Below are 24,698 nucleotides of genomic sequence, written 5' to 3' on the forward strand. Positions count from 1 at the left end.
AATAAAAGTAACCGGTGTGTCAGGTGGTATTTATGTTTGCATTAAATTGCAAATACTCCCTTTTAGTCCTTGACGATTTAGTCTAAATATTTAATTCTAATAGCTTTTGGAATTGTTGATGGAATTAGTTTTAATGACTTTTTGAACAAACAGTTTACCTTAACAATAGATGGAAGCTTGTTTTATTATAGTGAAGAGGAACTGTGAGTTTATCCTCAGGGAAAATCTGGCTTGGTCTCCAGTTGCATAGACTCTGAATAGTCTGTTTCCATTTTTTTTTTTTTCTCTATAATACCTTTTATTGAAATAAGGAGAATGTTTGTATAGCTACCACTAATTTGGAATCTTTTCTCTCTCTGCTTCATGTGATTACATCAACAGGTTTATTCCACTTAAAAAATGACTGGAAACCTGGCACAATCTTGAGCAATCAAATTTTTCTTAAGTGAGCAATGTCTCAGCTGGTTACCTTACTCAGTGCATGGCAACAATTCAAATTTTAACTTTCATTTGAAAAATAGGTTCCTGATGAAGTGATTGAAGTACAAGCTGTAAATGTCCTAGGCTGAATGAGTGGATGAACTTGGGTTGCTTAAAAGCTCCAAGGATTTACACCACCCTTTCTTTATATCTCAAGTCACTCATAGCAAATTAGAATTGACAAGTTTTATGCACCAAGAGCCTTCAAGGACAACTAACACACACAAAAAAGGCATGTATTTGTTACTTCAGAACTAAAGAGTCTCTCTATGCCTACTGAGAAATCCTTGTTTAGATTCCAACTAAATCTTACCAGATTAAAGAAGTTCCAAAATTGTTTTCAAAGAGAGGAAAAACATATACTGGTTGACAGTGTCCTCATATCTGTTTTGGGTGCCAGCGAACATCCTCAGTGGAAAGAACAACTATTCTCCATTTTCAAGGTTAATTATTTATCGAAGCTTTTGTCCAAGTCAGAGATGTCATTTATCACTAGAAAAGATTTGTTGCTTCTAAATTCTAAGTATAGAAGACAGAACTTCCATATCTCACTTTGAAAACAGAACTGCAAATGGGACACTCCCCATGTAACTCACCATCACAGCTGTAGATATTCACTAACTTGGTCACTTTTCGCCCCATCATTGTCTAATCCCTAAAAGGTGCCTCTTCCAGGGGTCAGGGATCACAGAAAAAGTAACGTGAAATCCCATGCCCTCTTTGTTTTCTATTTGGGGATACTTACTTTACAATGTTGTGTCCGTTTCTGCTGTACTACATTGTGAATCATCTGTAAGTATACATATATATTACATATAGTAAGTATACATATACATGTATCCAAAATCACTGCAGATGGTGACTGCAGACGTGAAATTAAAAGATGCTTGCTCCTTGGAAGAAAAATTATGATCAACCTAGACAGCATATTAAAAAGCAGAGACATTACTTTGCCAACAAAGGTCCGTCTAGTCAAGGCTATGGTTTTTCCAGTGGTCATGTATGGATGTGAGAGTTGGACTGTAAAGAAAGCTGAGCACCGAAGAATTGATACTTTTGAACTGTGGTGTTGGAGAAGACTCTTGAAAGTCCCTTGGACTGCAAGCAGATACAACCAGTCCATCCTAAAGGAAATCAGTCCTGGATATTCATTGGAAGGACTGATGTGGAAGCTGAAACTCCAATACTTTGGCCATCTGTTGCAAGGAACTGACTCGTTGGAAAAGACCCTGGTGCTGGGAAAGATTGAAGGTGGGAGGGGAAGGGGATGACAGAGGATGGGATGGTTGGATGGCATCACCGACTCGATGGACATGAGTTTGAGCCAGCTCCGGGAGTTGGTGATGGACAGGGAAGCCTGGCGTGCTGCAGTCTGTGGGGTCACAAAGAGTTGCAAACGACTGAGCAACTGAACCGAGTGACTGATCCGTCTGTCCCCTCCCTCTTAAGCCCCCCTGCCACCCCTTCCCCCATGCCCTGGTCACCGCGGAGTGCGAGCTGAGCCCCCTGTGCGCTGCAGCAGCCCCCACTGGCTCGTTACACTTGGCAGTGTACGTGTCAGTGTTGCTCCCTGTTTGTCCGACCCTCTCCTTCCCACATGGGGTCCACGGGTCCATTCTCTATATCTGCGTCTCTATTCCTTTCCTGCAAATAGGCTCCTCTGTACCATTTTTCTAGATTCCACATACATACGTTAATATACAATGTTGGTTTTCTCTCTTTCTGACTTAATTCACTCTGTATGACACAGTCTGCGTTCACCCACATCGCTACCTTGTGCTTAGTCGCTCAGTCATGTCCGACTCTTTGCGACCCCTTGGACTTTAACCTGCCAGGCTCATCTCTGTCCATGGGGATTCTCCAGGCCAGAATACTGGAGTAGGTTGCCATGCCCTCCTACAAGGGATCTACCAACCCAGGGATCGAACTCAGGCCCCCTGCATTGCAGGAGGATTCATTACCCTCTGAGCCACCAGGGAAGCCCTCTGGTTCACCTGAACCTCTGGTTCACAGTCTAGGTTCACCTACATCCCTACAAATGACCCAGTTCCCTTTCTTTTTGTTGGCATATAGTTGATTGAAAATGTTGTGTTAGTTTCTGCTGTACAGCAAAGTGAATCAGGGATACATATATGTATACCCCCTGCCCCCACCCATGCCCTGTTCATCTCACCTCCTGAAGTGTATTGATGAAGATTTGGTACTTAACCCCTTTTCTCTAGACTCTCTCATCACCAGATTCTCCAAACAATCCTTGAGATATTTATTGCCCTTCCTCTCCATTTTTGCTGTAAGCTCTTTGTTACACAGATTGAACAAGTCCTCTCCCTAATCCCCTTTCCCTGCTGGTCCAGCTGGCACTGTGCTTCTCCATCCCTTCTCTGTTCCAGCGCTGGGGGCGGGGCTCACCACCCTGCTCAGCTGGCAGACATAGGATGCTGTCTAGCAATCTGGTCCAGGAAAGGAAGAAGTGTGGGAACACTCTTGCTTCACACATTTCATTCCATCACATCCACACACTCTGCACACCTCCTGTGGGCATGCACAGTGCCCAGCTTCTACTCCAGAGCAGTGACTCTGGTCATCAGAGTTCCCTGCCCAGAAACATTTCTGCAGGTTGAGCCCTTCATTCCAGTGGGCACATGGCACACCTCGCAGCAGGCATGGGCTCCTGTGTCCAACGTAAAGGAAGCTGGAGTGTATCGAATGAGAAATGGGATGCTCTCTCCCTTCTCCTCCTTTTCCCCAGCTCTGCTCAGGTTTGTGTTTGGGGAAAACTGAGCATCTTTGCTGTGGACAGGAGCTCATGGTTTCTGAGCTGCAGGATGCAATAAGCAGTGGAGATTGGGGGAGGGGCAGTGTGTGCAAAGAGGTATGTGCTCTGAGAGCTGTGCGTGGAATCAGCACCAATTCAGGTGTGGTAGATATAATGATGCTCTAGAATTAGCTACACAATTGGTTAAAGAGGAGACGGTTTTATATCCTCACGTTGAAACATAGAGGACAGAGAGACATTAACATCAAAAGTGGAGTGGGCAAGCCATAGGCTACTTTTTTCTTTCGTTTTTTTTCTCTTTTTTTCTAGGTACCATTTCACCTAAACTAGCACTGCCTTCAGCCCAGCAGTATGTCAGAAAGGACAGATATACCAATAGCAGCAGATGAGGTTGCTCTCAGCTAAAATATATTTAAAAAAACCCATAAGGCTCTGATAACCTTCATTTGTTATAGAACTGTAAGAGTGTAAGAACTGTAGAGTTAGCAATAAAGACTATGACATCGATTATCATTGCATTTGTAATAACTAATGCGGTCATCTTAATTCATTGTCTTCAACTAGCAGAATCTATTAGGTACCTCTGTGTTGCAGGTACCATGCTAGAGACCAGGAAATAGCAAGGAAATAAACATGGCCCAGCCCTGCCTCACAGCTGGGCAGAGGGACAGGCTTGCAGCAGACAGAAATGAAAGGTCATACCATTTTGTTCATAACAGACAAGGGAAGGGCTTCCCTGGTGGCTCGATGGTGAAGAATCCACCTGCCAATGCAGAAGACATGAGTTCGATCCCTGGGTGGGGAAGATCCCCTGGAGAAGGAAATGGCAACCCACTCCAGTATTCTTGTCTGGGAATATCTCATGGACAGAAAAGCCTGGCATGCTCTATAGTCCATGAGGTCACAAAGAGTAGGACATGACTGAGCAACTGACCAACATCAACAACAAGGCAAGTAAGAGCATACCAGCACTGCTAAAATCGCCCCTGAGCCTCAGAGGCATAATTCATTTAGTAATCGTGATTTATGGAACATGTATTGCCCCACCTCCTGTTTACCTGGCTCCAGACGGAGTGGGATAAGTAGGATCTGACAGGTAGAAAAAGAGCAGGTGTTGTGTGAGGTCTCAGAGCTGCCTGATCAAAGGTGTAGGCTGTGAAAATGAGTCACGGGGTGATTGTAGGGTAATCAGGTATGAGTAGGATGTCGGGGGGTGGGGGGAGGCACCTCTCTGGCCTGAGTTGGACTTATTTTTGTTCCTGTGGAAGTCAACCTTGGGAATGCCATGTCTGACATTGCCAAATGGAGTCAGAGCCCTAAGGGCCTCCTAGGATTTTGCCCTTTAAAATGTATTCTATATCCCTATTAATCACTGCCAGGTATGCATACAAACTCCAAGCCAGTGGTTCCCAGCCACGCTATTCATTTTGAAAATACCAATGCCCAGAGCCTACTCAGAACAATTTAAACAGGATCTCGGAGGCTGAGGCCTAGGCAGAGCTATATTTAAAACTTAAATATTTAAATAAATAAAATATTTATATAAAAATAAATATATATTTTTAAATATATTAAAAAACTATATTTAAAACTTTATATATATTTTATATATAAAAATATAGTTTAAACTATACTTAAAGCTGATTGACTCATTCTACCCTTAATTTCTGGAAAAGAAACCAAGACAGAGCTGACCAGTCATCGTGAGCCCAGTGGATCCTGGGAGAGGTGGGCTGACTTGGACAGTTGTCTAATTATACCTCTATCAACAGAGAGACCCACAGTAAAAGCAGTTCTGAGCCTTGACAAACAGCTCCGTTCATTCTTTCCACACAAACCTAACATATGCATGTGCTGATCTAAATTGAATACCCTGCACACTTTCCAGAAAAAAAGACTACGGGGTGAGTGTGTATTGCACTAAGCTCGTGTAGACAGGTCTGAAAGTCACTTAGATCTTTCCTCCCAACTCTGATGGTGGAAGTTTCTCCAGTAGAACAGTCTTGGTGGAGATGCTTGTGGGATGGTAAAAGCATGTAAGATGGAGATGGTTATAAGTTCAGAGACCTCAAAATACAGAAGGAGAAGATCAGTAGGAAATACTACAGTGACCACCATTTAGACAAACCATGAGGATCTAATGGTCGTGAGGCTGTGAAAAAAGTTCCCTTGATTCTCACACTTTCTGGACCATTGAAAGTAATGATGTGGATGAGAGTAGCTTTGGGGAATAAAACAAATTTCATAAAGAAACACACCAGGAACTTTCACACAGAAGCTGAAAGTGGTGGAAGGACAGTGAAAGGGTAAGATAAAGAAAATCAGATTATTTCTGGTGGCAATTTAAAGTTCAATGACTTTGAACCCGTCTTCTCTTTTGGATTTCTATCTCTATATACTTGGAACAATTTAACAACCTCCAGTTTTAAGTTTAATGCGTTAAAAATAAAAACCAATTTGAGGTGCGGCTCTCATATCACATTTTTGACAGTTTGGTTGGGTCTTGAGCTGAAGGGCACGACTTGGTGGTCACCCTGCTGGAGGTGAAAGACAGACGTGAAAAGAGTTTGTTATCATCAATATTAAGGATTACCGGCCCAGCCCTAGTTACTACAGTGGTTCTTGGTTCTGTTTCCTTCCCTGAACTTTCTTATCTAAGCCAAAGGGATGGTATGAAGGGGAACTGTGGCGAAGTACCCAATAGAATTTGGGGCACAGCCTCTGGTCTACAGAGAGTTAAAACATTAAAAAGAAAACATAGCCATCAAAGAGGCAAATAATGATTCAAAACCTGTGTGCCCAAGTTGTGTGTGTTTCTGTAAACCCCTTTCAAGTCTTTCTGAATGACAGTGGGACGTCAGTGAATCATAAACTGATTGCAAGCTGGCTAAACAGCAAGGATGTCCAGGGCTAGTTGGATAAAAGAAAATATTAGCTCAGAATAACTTTCTCAAAGAAGATCTGTCTTCATGTTCCTATTCTATAGAAAGAAAAAAAAAAATATATATATATATCTTTCGGTTGAATGACTAAAAATTTCATGCAGTAAAAGATGTGCAGGGCCATGAGATCTACCCTCCAGGAAATTATTCAGCATCACTAAGACGAGTGTTGATTCATCTGTGCCCTGGTCTCTAGCATCCGAGGTTACACTTATCCATGGTGTGTGGAAGGATGTGCCTTCAGAATTAAAGCTGAGATCCCCTCTGTGCGTTGGTGACTGTAGCAATATTGGAGGTCTTTGTTTTTGTCATCACACGTTTCACTCTGCATCAATGGATGAGGGGGAGTTGGAGATGGAGCGGTAACCAGGTCACCTTCCTAGCATCCCAGGGGCTCAGGACACTGCTATAACCCAGAGCCTTCCCTGCATTTCCACTTTGTATTGTTCCCCAGGTTCCCGCCTCCCACCTTCATTCAAAGTTTCTGTGCTCCGATGTGCGCTGGCCTTACACAAAGGTGTCTGGCCGGTGGGGCGGGGGAGCATTCTAGGTGCCTCTAACACCCTCCCTATCGTCGCCAAGTGTCCACCAATGTCACTGCGCACAGACAAGTCACCTGCACGGCTCATCTCTGTCACATGTCTACATTCTCAGAAGTGGGTCTCATGAAAGATTTGAAAGCTTTTTTTGGTGCTTTTTTACCCTTTCCTCCTTCATAAGCAGTTTTATTATTACAGCCCCTTTCCTGACACTTCCAGAGATTTAAATACTTAGCTGGTCTCAATGGAAGCTGTGCTGTGCAAACTAAGTCACTTCAGTCATGTCTGACTCTCTGTGATCCATGGACTGCAGCCCACCAGGCTCCTCTGTCCGTGGGATTCTCCAGGCAAGAATACTGGAGAGGGTTGCCATGCCCTGCTCCAGAGGATCTTCCCAACCTAAGGATCGAACCCATGTCTCTTATACCTCCTGCACTGGCAGGAAGGTTCTTTATCACTAGCGCCGCCTGGGAAGCATCATCAATTCTGAACTGTTGCGCAAAACACCTGTACTTACCTGTATAAGAGGGGGATGCCGAGTAATAGAGTGATACTGCCCAAGTCAAACCAGGCTAGAATTGGGCCATGTTTATCCCTGATGTCTCCATAGGTCTTAGAACAGATCAGATATTAGCCAGTATTCTTATTATGAAGCACTGTGCCCACCTTTCATGGTATATGAAGTATCACTCATGACCGAAGAAGCCAAGGTTTTGATTAAAGCAATTTCCTGAGCTGCTACCTAGAACACTCCGCGCGCGCACACACACACACACAGTACATCATCTTTGAAATTGCAGGTGAGACAAATGCAAAATAATCTGCCTCTATTGGGACCTATTTAAGGACATTTGCTGTCAACAAAGCATTCCCTGCAAAAGAAAGGAATATCTTTTTAAAACAGATCTGTAAGTTGTTCCCGTATGTGAGCAATGGGTCCATTCCCTTCTGAAATACTTTACATGCTTCTGAAAGAGGCCCCTTCCCTTCCTACCCACCTACCCCACCCCCTGAGAATTTAAGAGAAATGCCCCCAAATTCCTGCAGAGACAGTACATTTCTTCTCCTATCCTGACAGCTGCGTCTTCCCACGGCTCCCACCCTCCCTGTGATGGTTTTAGCTGTTTGCCCCTAGACCCTCCTTACCTTGGCCACCACCAACTGCCCAAGACTGCTGGGTCAGCCATCACTTCTGGACTCGTCTCACCCAGAGACGAGCCAGCTGTTTGCCCTGGGATTCCCCCTTCCTCCTTCCCACCTCCCGTCCTTTCGCCCTTGAACCCATGGTCTGCTGTCAATCAGTTCAGTTCAGTTCAGTCGCTCAGTCGTGTCCCAGTTCAGTCGCTCAGTCGTGTCCGACTCTTTGTGATCCCATGAATTGTAGCACACTAGGCCTCCCTGTCCATCGCCAACTCCCGGAGTTCACTCAGACTCACGTCCATCAAGTTGGTGATGCCATCCAGCCATCTCATCCTCTGTCATCCCCTTCTCCTCCTGCCCCCAAACCCTCCCAGCATCAGAGTCTTTTCCAATGAGTCAGTTCTTCGCATGAGGTGGCCAAAGTACTGGAGTTTCAGCGTCAGCATCATTCCTTCCAAAGAAATCCCAGGGCTGATCTCCTTCAGAATAGACTGGTTGGATCTCCTTGCAGTCCAAGGGACTCTCAAGAGTCTTCTCCAACACCACAGTTCAAAAGCATCAATTCTTTGGTGCTCAGCCTTCTTCACAGTCCAACTCAGAAAAACCATAGCCTTGACTAGATGGACCTTAGTCAAAAAAGTAATGTCTCAGCTTTTGAATATGCTATCTAGGTTGATCATAACTTTTCTTCCAAGGAGTAAGCGTCTTTTAATTTCATGGCTGCAGTCACCATCTGCAGTGATTTTGGAGCCCAAAAAGATAAAGTCTGACACTGTTTCCACCGTTTCCCCATCTGTTTCCCATGAAGTGATGGGACCGGATGCCATGATCTTTGTTTCCTGAATGTTGAGCTTTAAGGCAACTTTTTCACTCTCCTCTTTCACTTTCATCACGAGGATTTTTAGTTCCTCTTCACTTTCTGCCATAAGGGTGGTGTCATCTGCATATCTGAGGTTATTGAAATTTCTCCCAGCAATCTTGATTCCAGCTTGTGTTTCTTCCAGTCCAGCGTTTCTCATGATGTACTCTGCATAGAAGTTAAATAAGCAGGGTGACAATACACAGCCTTGATGTACTCCTTTTCCTATTTGGAACCAGTCTGTTGTTCCATGTCCAGTTCTAACTGTTGCTTCCTGACCTGAATACAGATTTCTCAAGAGGCAGATCAGATGGTCTGGTATTCCCATCTCTTTCAGAATTTTCCACAGTTTATTGTGATCCACACAGTCAAAGGCTTTGGCATAGTCAATAAAGCAGAGATAGATAAGAGAAACCCAAGTAAGAGGGCATCAGAGGGCAGACACACTGCTGTCAATAGGACCCCCTATATCCAATACCCATGCATACGTGCACGCTAAGTCACTTCAGTTGTGTCTGACTCTTTGTGACCCTGTGGACTGGAGCCTGCCAGGCTCCTCTGTCCATGAGATTCTCCAGGCAAGAATGCTGGAGTGGGTTGCCATGCCCTCCACCAGGGGATCTTCTGAATCCAGGAATCAAACTCATGTTTCTTATGTCTCTTTATGGATTGCTCTTTCCAGAAAGTTCTCCTCTGCCTTCCATCAAGGAAACCCCCAGCACCTGTGAAGTGCCCCGACCCTCTGCAGATCCTCAATCCTCTTATGTCTCTTTATGTGTCTTTACCACTAGCACTGTACCTGGGAAGCCCCCATCCAATACCCACCTCTTGTTTTTTCAGTCTTCTTGCTCTGAGACCCATTGCCCCCAAGGACACCCCCAGCCCCCTGCAGCCCTCTCACTTGGTGACCTTTCAGGTCCCAGCCCCTTTTCTTGGAGGTGGACCCGGTATCTCCCTCTTGTTCATTGCTCTTTCCAGAAAGTTCTCCTCTGCCTTCCATCAAGGAAACCCGCAGCACTTGTGAAGTGCCCCGACCCTCTGCAGATCCTCACTCCACTGATTAGTGTGCATTCTCCATCTCCTTACCCAATCTCCACTTTCCTCTCCACCCTGCTTAGATTCCAAGAGCTTCCGTGACCTGCCCTTTGCATCTCTTTGTCCCTGTCTCCTTCCAGGTCAGTCTTCTGACCACCCCCATCCAATTCCATCTCCTCACACCTGCTCTGGGGCGGCCGAATGTGGCTGGAGAGAAAACACGCCACCCTGGGTGTCGGAGTCATCCCATACCCATTAATTCACTGCCCCCAGCCTCAAGTTCCATCTCAGCTTCCGGCCACTGGACCACCTGGCGATGGTCAGCCTGCTCCCTGCTTACCTTGGGAACCATCTCGCGTGTCTCTTCTTCCTCTCTTCCTTCCTCTTCCCTACCTTCCCATCCTCTAAACTCCAACTGTTCCTGACTCTCAGCAGATGGCCTCGCTTCTCATCCCCACCCGGCCCCTTCAGGAAATGTCAGAAAACAAGACTCCTCCCCTTTTCTTAAGAACTGTTTCCCTTCCCTCCTGCATCCCAGGCTTTTACTCCTCTGTGTCGAGACATTCCCATCAGCACGTGAAACACTGCAGTCTCCTCCAGGGGGTATATCAAAGCATCTCTGAGCTTCTCTAGCTCTTCAAGCCCCATTTCTCTGCTCCCTGTAATAGTCAGCCTTTGCCAAAGGCTGTCTGTACCCACCATTTCTCTTTCATCAATTCTCACTATCTTTTGAGCCCGCCTGAGTTGAGATTTACCAGCTAGACCAAAGAAAGTTCTTTTGTTTCGGTCATGCTGACTTCCATCTTCCCAAGCGCAGTGGTCCGTTTTGATCCTCGTTTCCTGATCTTGCCTGACATCACAGCCTTCTAGTTCCGCTCCCAGCTCATCCTGGCCCTTCCCAGCACCCTGTGAATTGTTTTCCGTGCTCTCTGTGCCAACTCAATATTGCAGCGTCCCAGCCCTGTGCCCTCTGTTTTGCTCTCTTTGCACTCACATGCAAGGCTTCCATCTTCTCTCTTAACTTTATATATCTACATACAGAACTCCAAAAATTTGCCTCAGGTCTGACCTCACTCCTGGAATTCCAGTTTTCCACTCCTGCTTTATTCTCTTCTCTGTCGTGTCCCGCAGGCATCTCGAACTCAGCACATCCCAGATGGCACTGTTGATCTCATCTCCTAAAGCCACTCCCTTTCCACTGGCCCCTGTCTCAGTGACTCACATCTCCAGCCCCCGTTGTTCACACCAGCAGCATCAAGGTCAGGTTTATCTCTTCCACACCCACCTGCAATGCAGAAGACCCAGATTCGATCTCTGGGTTGGGAAGATCCCCTGGAGAAGAAAATGGCAACCCACTCCAGTATTCTTGCCTGAAGAGTCCCATGGTTAGAGAAGCCTGGTGGGCTACAGTCCATGGGGTTGCAAAGAGTCAGACACGACTGAGCAACTAACACACACACACACACACACACACACACACCCAGTAGCCCAGGCATCAGCAGATCCTCCCACCATTGATGCCACCAGCCCCTAGCTCGCCACTAGCCCCCAGTCAGGCCAGGTTCATCTCTCCTTGACTCTAGTGGAAAAGCGCCTTATCTTATCTCCCTGTTGCTGCTTGACTCTCCCCAGACTGCCCTGACACCCATAAGGCGTCCTATTTCCTGATTGCCTCCTGCTCACTCCCCTTCCATCACAGAGACTTTCTCTTCCCCTCACAGCAGCCCAGACCTTTCCCACCCCAGGACCTTCGTCTCTGCTCCTCTCTTGGCTTGGAAACCCCAGCCTGTGTCTTCAGTGTCTGGCTTCTCGCCATCAGCCAGGTCCCTGCTGCCTTGTTGACTTGGCCAACCGGAGTACTTGGCCAACCACAAGTTTTCCTCTTTTTCAGATGAGTTTATTTGTATCAGTCTTTTAGTTTCCACACATAGGTGATACCGTGGGATACTGGTCTTTCTCTGTCTGACTTCACTTAATATGAGATTCTCTAGGTCCATCGAGGTTGCTGAAAAATCACATTACTTCATCCCTTTTTATGGCTGAGCAGTACTCCATTGCATCATTGTATATAATTACCACATCTTCTTGATCCATTCACCTGTCGATGGACATTGAGATTGCTTCCATGTCTTGGCTTTGTAAACAGTGCTGCTGTGAACCCGAGGTGCAGGTATCTTTTCAAATTAGAGGTTTTATGTTTTCAGTATGTCACAATGTAGTATTACCATGAGTTTCCACTTGTTTACTGTTTGACTTTGGGTGGCCCATTAACTCTCTAAAGCTCAGATTCTTCCTCTGTAAAATGGAGATAATAATAGTATCCAACCCATGAGACTGTTGAGAAAATCTTGTCCTGGAGTAAACAGCTTTTGAAATAGCATACTTCTCATTTTGGCTCTATCCTACCAGTCAAATAGAGAAACAATGAGAATTACGTAAAGAAAGACACAAATACTGAAATGAGTATAAATTCTATTCTTGGTTAACTTTCATCTGACTATGTTTGCAATGATTCCTTATACAGAATTGAGTCCCTGAGAAAAGTCAGGAAAAAAAATCCAAAAGAGTTGAAAATGGTTGTGTCTGTGAAGCAGGAGTGAAGAGTGGGGCAGGTATCTGTTTTTCCTCGTTAATGCCAGTACTGTTTAACATCTTGCTTTGATAAAACTGAACGTGAATTTAAAAGGATAAAAAATGAAAGAAAAAAGAAATACTGTAACATCTTAACAGGAGTTCTCAGGGGAAGAGGAGAGAGTGGAACTGTTGGTTATTTTTATTTTCTTCTTTGTGCTTTCTAAATACAAAATGATCCATGATGTACTTATTTAGTTTTCATAATGAAAAATGGTATATATGCTTTTCCTATAGTAACCAAATGTTTGAAGGTGAATGGAGAATTAATTGATAGGAGAAAGAAATGGCAACCCACTCCAGTTTTCTTGCCTGGAAAATTCTGTGGACAGAGGAGCCTGGCAGTCCATGGGGTTGCAAAGAGTCAGAAACAACTGAGTGACTAAGCACATTTTTAATATGTTCTAATAATTCCTGGGGCAATTCAGAGAACACGGCAACCTAGGTGTGACTGCTGAGCCCCAGTCATGCTGAAGGCCTTGAGCTGCTGGGAATGTGGGCATTTGTGGCAGAAAAGAGGCTCAAAACACTGTAAGGGAGATAAACCAGAAGGGTCAATGGTCCTTGGCAGTCTGGTCACTAACGGACTGGTCCCAAGAACAGAAAAGTAAAGACTTTGAAAAACTTTAAAGCTGAAAAGAGGGCCAGACAGAGCTGGAGCCAGGTAGGCGAAACATGGTTTCAGGGTCATTCTGAGCATCCCCTATAGGCATGCGTGCTAAATCGCTTCAGTTGTGTCCAACTCTTTGCAACCCTATGGACCATAGCCCACCAAGCTCCCCGGTCCATGGGGTTCTCCAGGCAAGAATGCTGGAGTGGGTTACCATGCCCTCCTCCAGGGGATCTTCCCAAATCAGGGATAAAACCCGTGTCTCTTATGTCTCCTGCATTGGCAGGTGGGTTCTTACCACTCATACCATCTGGGAAGCGCCTCTGAGCATCCTATTTTCATTTAAATACAATCTTCAGGCCAAAGCAGAGTTGCAAATGGATCACTTATTCCACACCTGGAAAGGAAAGCCAGGCACTCAGGGTTGGCCCTCCCAGCATCAGGCTGTCTGGAGGGAGCAGGAGGTGGGTCTCAGTGAACAGTCCTCTCTGTTAACCTGGGTGATGGAGAAGCAGAGATCTGAGATCCGCCCTGACAGACTGGAGAAATGGTTCGCAAATTCGAATGCTCTGAATGCCCAGTGTCAGGAGGTGAGGGATCGCCGTGCCTTCCCCAGGTGACGGGCTTGTGCTGTGTTGTCTGTTGCAGGACGGATGGTCACAGTATCACTTCGTAGCCTCATCTTCAACCATCGAGAGGGATCGGCAAAGACCCTACTCCTCGTCCCGCACGCCCTCCATCTCCCCCGTGCGCGTGTCCCCCAACAACCGCTCAGGTAAGAGGGTCCCAGGGCCAGCTATCTGCTTCCCTTGGATCCAAGCCCCTTAGCTGACCCCGCAGACCGGAGGGCTATCCCGACTCGGACGTTTGCTGGAAATGTCCAATGCACCTGTTTTCTTTCTATAGCAGGGGTGACACTGTGTTCTATATCCACAGACTCAGAACGGACTTCTTTCTGATAGAGCTCTACAAATCTCTAAGAGGTGTCATAGGCATGAAATACACATCCTGGACCTGCATGCCAGAAATAAGAATAAATAGAACCACCAAGTGTTTGCAAGTCAGGCTTTTCCATAGACATTTTTCCAACTTCAGATAGTTTAATTTGCATTTTACTGATTGTAATTGGGATACAAAGTAGGAGAAAGAGGGTGTGCTCTTCCCTCCTTGAGAATGACACGCATTGGAGAGCTATTGTTACAGCTTTCATTACTGTTCTAGACCCGATTTGCTTTTTATTATTACCTGTAAACCAGAAGATAAGTTATTTGCATACTCACATTGTAACCAACCATGACTTTTAAAACATTCAATTTAATTTTTTCTAATTTTGTTTCATTCTTTTACAAAAATTTTTATTGAAATATAATTGGTATGCAACACTATATACAGGTGTACAATATAGTGATTCACAATTTTTAAACATTATGCTCCATTTATATTATTGTACAATATTAGCTATATTCCCTGCATCGTACAATATATCCTTCTAGCTCATTTTATACAGAATAATTTATACCTTCTAACCCCCTACTTCTATATTGCCCCTGCCTTTGTCTCATTTTTATTGCTTAACTTGGGAACTAGCTTTTCTTATCTACTTATAAAGACATCTTATTTTTAAACCCCCTTTCAGTCACTTTATGTAATGCCAAAGATTAAAGAACTCATTGAAGGAAAAATACGAACATATTGCTTAGTATATAAGTGGCATAGATTTTATTGTTGGTTTATTCTAGCATGCAATGAATAATTGTACTCACTCACACATGCAGGTATATAAGCCTTTATTTAACAAAAGTTTTTCCTTGCCCTTCACTGCCCTCCTCCTGCCAAAGAACTATATTTTCTGGAACCACATCTCAAAGGACACAGTACAGAGTCCCCTCAGCAGGGTGTCCCCTCTGCCCTTGAGCACATTTGTCATGAAACTTTACATCATGTTTTACTATCAGAGCAGTGGGGGAAATTAGAAATGAATGGGGACTATTTGATTGAAATAAATTACCTTCTCCCAGCCCCTTGAAAGCTTTTATTTTTAGTGCTATGTTATTGCTTGTAACATTTAGCTTCACACTGAACAAGAATTAGAAAACCTCATGTAATTCGAGAAAGTGCCACTTGCCTCAGAAGCATGGAGGTGGCCTTTTACACATCGTATTTTCATAATTCTTAAAAAGATAAGGAGATCAAACCAGTCAATCCTAATTCAGGAGATCAACCCTGAATATTCACTGGAAGGACTGATGCTGAAGCTGAAGCTCCAGTCCTTTGGACACCTGATGCAAAAAGCTAACTCATCAGAAAAGACCCTGATGCTGGAAAGATTGAGGGCAGGAGGAGAAGGGGATGACAGGATGAGATGGTGGGATGGCATCACTGACTCGATGGACATGAGTTTGAGCAAACTCAGGGAGATAGTGATGGACAGGGAGGCCTAGCATGCTGCAGTCCATGGGGTCACAAAGAGTCAGACGCGACTGAGCAACTGGACAACAAAAAAAAGATAAAGAGCAGTGAGTCTGGAAAGCTCAAGGATGGTGTCTTTCTAAGAGCTCTAATTATGAAGAACCAGTCCATGTTAGGAAGATGGAATCATATAATAAACTGGAAGGTGCCCAGGAAGAAAAGCACTGCCTTTCAGGATGCCAGCATCCCAGAGATGCAGCTAGCATCCCGCCTGGTAGTTCCCTGGCATAGCATATCGAAGGCACCCAATAAACACTCGTGGGAGTGATTTGATTTCTCCAGGAGCATCATCCTGGATTACCAGAGACTTGGACCACTGTGTGTGAGGTCTCAGGAGATAATTACACACTTGACATAGTTTCATAAAGCCCACCATCTGTGCAATATTAGATTCTCATTTTAAAGCTTTGTCCAAGAAGCTCCAAAATATTGTCCCTTCATGATTGTTGGCAGTGACTCATAAAAGGCCAATCTTTATGCAGTAGACCTGGGAACAGAGGAGCAAGGGCAGGAAGGGACTCTCCCAGGAGAGGAAGATGGAGAGAGAAGAGAGGAGAGAGGGCAGAGGTGGAAGGGGTGAGCAAGACACAGTAGCCTGGGTGCTGAGGATGTGCAGAAACTGGACCCAGAGCCCGGTTGAGATATGTGGAATAGTTGCAAGTTTCTTCCCTGGTTTCCCATTGGATTTACACCCAGAGATTCTGGTCCAACTCACTGGGGGAGAGGAGCCAGGTGTAGCATCCATGTATTTTTGAGTATTTCAGGTAATTAATTCTGATGGGTAGCCAGGATTAGAAACCTCTAAGGGTTTCAAGAGCTGAGCAGTGAGCCTCGATTTTATTTGGCAGGTCTGAGAGGTGGGTAGGGGGCCTTTCAGGAAAGGATGGGTAAAGGCCCCTTTTGTTAACTTCCCATTGCTGGGCTGAGACATCCACTGAGCCTCTCCCTCTTATTTATTCTGGCTTTGTTTCCTGACCTGACGAAGAGCTCCTCAAGTTTAGAAAATGGGCCATGACTCATGTTTCTGTCCCCGATGTCTGGCACGGGCCTTTGTCCACAGAAGATACTAAGTTCAATGAAAGCAATCAAGTGACTCAGGGAACAAGCAGGCCCAGTGGGCTGGACCTGGGGGACCCTGCAAAGGATGTAGAACCAGAACAGGAGGCTAAACTGAGGCTTGACTGGGGAGGGTCTTACACCAATGAGAGAAAGAGAGATTTATCCTAAAAGTCAGAGCTCCCCAGAGATTCCCTAGCCTTAATAATCACCAAGAGTACTTACTAAATATGGATTCCTAGGCCCATATACTGAAAATTCAGATTCAAAATTTCAGGGATCTGGTTTTAGGGTCCCCAGGTTCTCAGGTGAGTCTCAAGGTTAAACAAGTTTATGAAGCACTGCCCTCAGGCATGGAAGATGGGGCTGACTCCATGCCTGCACTCTAGTGAGATGCAATTGACTAAGCTTGGGATGCGAGTGGCCTCACTGAGGAGCATGGAGACCAATCTGAGGTCAGCTTGTAAGATGCACGCACAATGGCTGCCTTAGCACCGGCACACTCACTTAACCTCCGCTTCTCCACATTGCTTAGTTGCTCCCACTCCATCTAGTCTTTTTAAAAAACAAAACTTCTTTTTGTTTGTTTCCTTTAGTCCAAGTAAATCTTTTCCTCTGTTCTGGGACCGGTTTGTTAAACCCAGGGAGGTCTAATTACAACCTATCATTTTAGAAATGAAGACCCAAAGGGTTGACAGGGTTCAGTTTCCAGGTCTGGCAGGCAGATAATATCAAGGGTGCAAAGTGTGTGTGCAAGATTGTTGACGGCATTTGAAATGGAGCAAGGACACTCATCAGAAGACAGGCGCCCTCCTCATACCGTGCCCCCAGCCACCTCTGCAGGTTGATGGAGAGGATCTTGGAGGTGGGACTACACTGGCCCCACAAATAACCTCTGCCTTTCTTTACAGCCATTTCTGCATGACTCAGAATTTAAGCAAAACTCATCTGATTTAATCAGAGATTCTTCAATACCAGTCATCACTCTTCTGAAACACATCTAATTTTTTAAAAGGAAGGAAAAAGAAAGGAAAGGAGAGAAAGGGAAAGAAAAGAAAGAAAAAGAAATCAAGACAGATCTCATTCTTAAGACTGTCTCATACACCTTGAGCAGGTCACAGCCCCACGAGGGTGTCTCTCTTGGGAAGATGCTCCCAGGATATAGTATTTAGTTCCCTGCCTCCAAGTTGCACGGCCCCTTAACAGAAAGCACTGCATGATATAGAATAAGGGGAGGGGGAAAGAGAAGAGTCAAAAGAATAAAATTAAAAATCAATCGACAGGTCCCTGTACACATACTGACCTGTGCTGAGCCTGGTGCCCTTATGACTTCACGTGTTTGTGTGAGAAGCTGTACATGCTGTGGGATGACACGCAGAAAGTGACCCTTTCAATTTCTTTATGTAGCAAGTGCCCCAGCTTCACCTCGGGAAATGATCAGCCTCAAAGAAAGGAAAACAGACTATGAGTCCACCGGCAGCAACGCCACTTACCACGGAACTAAGGGAGAACACACTTCCAGGAAAGACACCATGACAGGTGAGCCCAACTGTGCGAGTTTGCTCCGAGGAGCTGGTGATGGGACTCGGGGCAGGGCAGAGGGTGGGGACATCAGACTTCAGCTCAGCAGCTCGGCAGGACGTGGGAGCTCGACAGCCAAGATTCCCAGGGACTGGCGGTGAGATGGACCTGGGGGTATAAACGCGGAGCATCTTGTTCCTGGAGGAGCTGGGAGAATCCTCAGTCTTTCTTTCCCTATGCCTTTCCTTCTCACTTTCCCAAATCGTGCTATTGTTTGTGGTCTAGTCACTAAGTCGTGTCTGACTCTTTTGCGACCCCCATGGTCTGTATAACCACCAGGCTCCTCTGTCCATGGGATTTCCCAGGCAGGAATACTGGAGGGGGTTGCCGTTTCCTTCTCCGTTGTCCAGCTCATGATATCCTCTCAAATTAGAGAAGGAGGTCACCATAGAGTTCTTCCCAATTGGCATAACCCAAGATGGTGGTCAAGCTTTGCCCATTAGGAGTGGGGAAGAAAGGGGGGGTGGGGCAAGGAGGGGCGGGGAGATGGGAGGGGAAGGGATGGGAGAGAAGCAACAGAAGAGGAACTCGGGGAAACCCCCAGAACTGCGGCTGAGACATTTTCCCCTCTTGACATGAAACCAACCTCTTAACATGGCGAACTCCCGAGAAGGCTCATGAGATCCGCTGACCTGTTTCCCTTCTGATCTGTCATGCCCTTCATCCTTCACTCCCCTAGTCACACCCATTGGCTCATCAGCTGGGACTCTGCAGAGCCCACCTGGGCCAGCCTGCCTAGTGACCAGCCTTGACCTCAGCCCTCCTTGCTTCTGTACAGTTTCACTGGCTCGGGCTCCATGTCCACGTTCATTGCCTCCCCGCACACCTACCTCCCACCCCAGGTTTGCCCCCACTCTGGGAGCAGGGCTTGCCATATTGATGTGTGTGCATGTGTTGTGTCTGTGTGTGTGTGTGTTTGTGTGTGTGTGTGTGGCAGGGGTAGGGGGTGGGGATATGCCTTGAAAGCAGAGCTGCCAGAACCATCGGGATCTCTTCTAACCCAGGATCCCACACACTTTGCCAAGCAGATGTGGAGATGGGCCCCTCCTGAAAATAGACCATAAGGACTTCAACAGAACAGGCTAGATTAGGGCGTTCATAAAACTGGGGTACCAGGGTGCAGTCCTAAACAGACAGTGAGCCCCCTTATCCGAAGACTCCTAAGAGTTTGAGCTGCGATTCCTTGATATTATTTAGGTGTAGAGCTGCAGGGAAGCAGAACAGACAAATTGGATGATTTATTAACTTGTCTTCTGGATCCAGGGCGTCTAAGATGAATTTTTCTAATGGGAACTGTATTTACCCCAGAGGCAGTGTTTTTCCATAGCAGCTCTACCCGGCTGCCAAACGAAAAGCGTCATAAACAGATGCTCGTGGTCCCCATCCTCAGCTCAGTGCCCTGCCTCCGTGTACACCACCAGGGAACACCTCACCCTCACGCCTGAAACATCTCCCGAACGGGGGATCTGAATGCACTGCAGAGGACGTATCTTTTTTTTGGCCATGGCATGTGAGGTCTTACCTTTCCCCCTAGAGATCGAACCTCTGCCCCCTGCAGTGGAAGGATGGAGTCTTACCCACGGGGCCACAAGGGAAGTCCAGTACCTTTTAGGCCATACCTTTTGATTCTCATTCCCTGGTTCGTTTATCCCCATAAGTGTTGCCCCCTGTGGTAGATGAGCATAAACAAAGGAGCTTATGAATCCGAATGCTGAGCAGCTGAGACTGTACTGATTACTCCAGAGCAGTGGAATAAAATTCACCTGAGCCTTCTTTTTTGATTATTATTGCCCCAGGTAGCCACATCACCATCAGGCAGGGATGAAAAATTGAGACTATAATTATGAGAATAATTGTGAAATCAACTGCTTTGTTGTTATTTAAGTTGACCTTTTCTCTTTAACTCTCTCACCCAGTAGAATCCTTCAAAAGGTTTTTCAGTGTGGGTGTGTTTTCGTTGAAATAGTTCCAGTGGTACATGATCATTTCCTGCAGACATCAGAGAATAAGAAATAAAATCTAACATATTTCTAGATGTTTAATTTTCCCAGAAAATGGCAGGAACCTTGAAAACTCCAGTGTTGAGATAGATGTCATTTTTCAAACTTATTTAGAGGCTTAAACACTTTTCTCTATACTTAAAAACGCAGTTCAACACTCTACTATCAGTCTTGCAGCAGGCCTAGAAGTACATGAGATCATCATTGAATAATATATTTATACAAGAAGGTTCCCTTTAAGCCAACAAGTCCTGCATAAAAGTTAGTTGTTATCACTGTGGCGTTGATGATGGATGGATGGGGCATGGATGATGACGGGCGTGGTGCTGGTGATGGAGGAGGTGGGGGTATTGGGAGTAAGGGTATTGGCGATCATGGTGGTGGTGGTGAGATTGGAGGGTGTGTTTGCCCTCTTTTATGGGCTTCCCTGGCAGCTCAGCTGGTAAAGAATCCACCTCCAATGCAGGAGACCCCGGTTCAATTCCTGGGTTGGGAAAATCCCCTGGAGAAGGAATAGGCTACCCACTCCAGTATTCTTGGGCTTCCCTTGTGGCTCAGATGGTAAAGAATCCTTCTGCAATGTGAGAGGACCTGGGTTCGATCCCTGGGTTGGGAAGATCCCCTGGAGAAGGGAAAGGCTACCCACTCCAGTATCCTTTCCTGGAGACTTCCGTAGAGAGAGGAGCCTGAGAGGCTACAGTCCCTGGTGTCAGCACAGCTGAGTGACTTTCACTTTCACATGTTGGTATGAACAAGTCCCCAGCCAAGCTGGGCAGGCATCAGCATTCCATGTAGGAAGGCAAATGATGAATTGCCAACCTCTGCTCAGCTTCCCTTTAGGAAATACCCATCATTTCAGTGTTTACTTGCAGATCAGGTTTCTTAGAACTTGCATATCCAACACAGTACTTTTTCTTCTTCCCCAATAAATCTAGGGGGCATTCAAAGTTAAGTGCATTGAAAAAATATCTGAAAAGCTGCCATCCTCCTTATTTCTCAGGCATCAGAAAACATCCTAGACCATTCCCCCACTTGCTGTGGGAAAACCATGGGAAGCTTCACCCTCAAAATGCAGCATGTAAAAGCTTTAAAGTGAAAAGCAGTTTCTTGCCTTATCATCCCCTCTCCTGAGCTCTCAGAAATGCAGATCCATCTGGGTTTTTATTCCAGGCTCCCCCGCCACAACCTCTGTATTCATTTTCTGGCTTAGGGGGCGTCTCATTTCTCTCCTGTTTATCTGCCACTGAAGGGCCCTTGGAAAGCCAGAGTCAGCTGTTCACTCAGGCATGCAGAACTATTATAGCTATTTTTCGTGGTCATGATTCCCTGGGAGCATCACATGTTCAAAAGCATGCGTCGGAGGAGGGCTGTGTGATCCCAGCAGCTGCACAGCCTGACTTCAGAATTCACCTGCAGATTTTGCCCTCCCACCTGAGCTCCCCAAATACCTTAGCATCCAATGGTCGATCCCGTTTTGTCAATGTCTCTGTCTCTGTCATGTCTTTAAAGCCATTCTAATCTTCAGTTTGTTGATTCAGTTGGAAGTTGGTGGTGGTGGTGGTTTAGTCGCTAAGTCACTCTTGTGACCCCATGGACTGTAGCCTGTCAGGCTCCTCTGTCCATGGGGATTCTCCTGGCAAGAATACTGGAGTGGGTTGCCATTTCCTTCTCCAGGGGATCTTCCTGACCCAGGAATCGAACCCAGGTCTTCTGCATTGCAGGCAGCTTCTTTACCAACTGAGCAAAATTGGGGCCTCTACAAAAAAAGAAAGGCATTTTCCTACCAGTCTACTCTTTGCTCAGATGCATGAAGGGCAAAGCACCTGGGAAGGACATGTGCTTCACGTGTCCAGAGAGGTCACCAGTTCAATCTCAACTACACAGTCTCCTTTAAACAGGTGAAGTGGGCCAAAAAGCAGGAGAGAGGAACTTCCAGTAGAAACATCTTTAGCTCAGAAGCCATAACAGGGAGGGAGACCGAGGCTATAAAAATGCACATTCTGCCCCCCCTCGCCAAAATGCATTTTATTCTGAGTAACAGAAAAAAAATTTCACCTTGTCCTTGAAATGACATTTTCCATCAGCAGATGATAGCTCCAAAGGCAGATTTTTCTAAGGTTTACTCATTCATTCATTCATTCACTCAGCAAATAAAGCACGCACTCTGTGAGCATGCCCTGAGCCCAGGCACTATCCCAGAGGCTGGGGAAACCTACAAAAGTGGCAGGACAGACGGAGCTCTGTCCTCAAGGAACTTCTTATCTCCTAGGTAAAGGGAAGTAATATACAAGGTAAACAATGGGACAAGCTTGTTAACAAGGTAATAGCAAACAGTGTTGGGTGTAATGGAGAAAATAAATGGGGTCATAAGACAGAAGGTGTCAAGTGGATGAGGTTCCTTTAACTAACAAGGTCAAGGAGGAGTCCTTTGAGCTGAAACCTGAATACCAATAAAGAGAGGCAGTCCAGAGACTGGGGGATGTGAGTTCCAGGAGAAGGCTCAAGAAGACTAACATCTCGGATGCAAAATAAACTTGGATGCTCAGGCCAGGAAGGAGGGCCAGGGTAGCCCCCTGAACCAGGGAAAAAGAATGGGAAATGCTACAGAAAGTCAGGTGGGGTCCATATCACACAGAGCTTCAGAGACGGTAATGGGAGCTCAGCTTTTACCATAATCACAGAGAGCAGGGCATTGCAGTGACATAGTCCAATCTGTCTAACAAGATGATGGCTTAGCTGCTGGGACCAGAGTGGATGGAGGAGCAGATTAGGCAGAGTGGAAGCTGGGCTGTTGAGGAGGATGCTATAGCAGTGGTCCAGGCAAGGGATGGTGGTTTCCATGGTAATGCAAAGACAGGAGCGATGGGCATTCAACCAGAGTCTCTCGGAGTGGCTCTAAAGTGGGAAATGGGCTGTCAGCTCCCACATTCTAAGCAGAATTTCCCAAGAAGAATTTTATTGCACAGCTATTATGTGCTTTTAGTAATAATCATGGGCGGAGTGATAGATTATGCTGACTTAGTGTCTAGAGTGACTGGTGTCCATGAGAGAAAAGATGATGAGACATCCTATTTCATGATCCCATAGATACTAGAAGCAAAAGGTACATTTTTCTTGATATCTGAAGAGTTTTATGGGCTCCCCTGGTGCCTCAGAGATAAAGAAGCCACCTGCCAATGCAGGAGAGGTGGGTTCCATGTCTGGGTCGAGAAGATTCCCTGGAGGAGGAAATGACAGGGTTCCCCTGGAGGCGGAAATGTCCATGAAATTTTGTTCATGGACAGGAATACAGGTATTCAGGTTTCGGCTCAAAGGTCTCCTCCTTGACCCTGTGTCTAGTATTGCCTGGAAATTTACATGGACAGAGCAGCGTATAGAGGCCATGGGGTCATGAAATAATTGGGCACAACTTAGTGACAAAACACAACAAGAGTGTTTTATAGCCTGCTGATGCTTGACAGGCAGTGTTTTCCAGAGTTTTCTTAAACTGGGACCTTTTAGCAGCTATAACAGGGCATCTTGCCCTGGGCCCTTCCTCAGGGCCTATGGCAGGCGTCTCAAGGGCCCCAGGTGAGGAAGCAGCCAGGTGGGCATCTTGCCCGGGTCTTTGGAAGCTGCCGGCAGCTGGAGGAGATCTTTCCTGCCTTTTGTCTAGACCACAGGCTGGTCATAAGCCAGGATGCAGGGCTTCCGTCTCTGCGTGGAACAGGACTCCAGTGCCACAGATGTGCGGGGCCAAGGCGGGCGGGACTTCCTGCCTGTCCATCAGACCGCTGAGAAATGAACTGTCTCAGCAATGATCAGGCCCTTCTGTGAGCTCAAATTAGAAATTTCATTCTTGTCGTTCTCCAGCTAAAAGCTAAGCGGCTGATCCAGATTCCTGCACGCTTCAGTGCAGGTGACAGGCTTTTATTATCTGCCGGTGTTCACCAGAAAAAAAAAAAAAAAAAAAAAAGACCGCAGCACTGGCAAGATGACCATCTGTTTGCTGCACCTGCCCTGGCCCCGTCTCCAAGCTGAATGGTATTGCAAGAGGCTGACAGGCTGTGGGGATTTTATATTAGTGCATAACTCTTCTTTCTTAATATCGGTATGTAAAATGAGGTGTTCAGGGCGAAAGAACTTCTTCCATTTGGAATGGTCCATGTGACACCCAAGCGTGGTCAGGGCAAATCCTGGCCTCGATAACCATCATTCCTCCTTTGAAGTCTTGCATTCTTTGCTAATACTTTTGTTTCCCTTTCAGCTCAAACTACTGGAATTTCAACTTTGTATAGGAATTCATATGGTGCGCCCGCTGAAGACATCAAACATAACCAGGTAAAGGAGATGCAGCACGCTGGCGCTCATCTCTCCCTTCGTCTCCTGTGAAATAGCTTGGAATTGTAAAAGAGAAGTTAGCTTCTATTTAACATGCATAAAAGGGCTTACCAGGTGGCACAGTGGCAAAGAGTCTGCCTGCCAGTGCAGGAGATGCCAGAGACATGGGTTTGATCCCTGGGTCAGGACGATCCCCTGGAGGAGGAAATCACAACCCACTGCAATATTCTTGCCTGGAAAATTCCATGGACAGAACAGCC

At 46.0% G+C, this 24,698-nt stretch overlaps 1 protein-coding gene across 1 annotated transcript in view; it reads left to right on the forward strand.

Annotated features, from left to right (window-relative positions):
- Nucleotides 1–24,698, forward strand: part of CTNND2 (catenin delta 2) — a 932,875-nt gene that overhangs the window by 902,288 nt on the left and 5,889 nt on the right. Inside the window, exons 19-21 of the mRNA XM_052659032.1 lie at nucleotides 13,661–13,787; nucleotides 17,945–18,076; nucleotides 24,365–24,438. Coding sequence (XP_052514992.1) covers nucleotides 13,661–13,787; nucleotides 17,945–18,076; nucleotides 24,365–24,438 — 333 coding nt within the window. The remainder of the gene's footprint in view (nucleotides 1–13,660; nucleotides 13,788–17,944; nucleotides 18,077–24,364; nucleotides 24,439–24,698) is intronic.

This window comes from Budorcas taxicolor, chromosome 20 (genome assembly GCF_023091745.1).
Source record: "Budorcas taxicolor isolate Tak-1 chromosome 20, Takin1.1, whole genome shotgun sequence".
NCBI lineage: Eukaryota > Metazoa > Chordata > Mammalia > Artiodactyla > Bovidae > Budorcas > Budorcas taxicolor.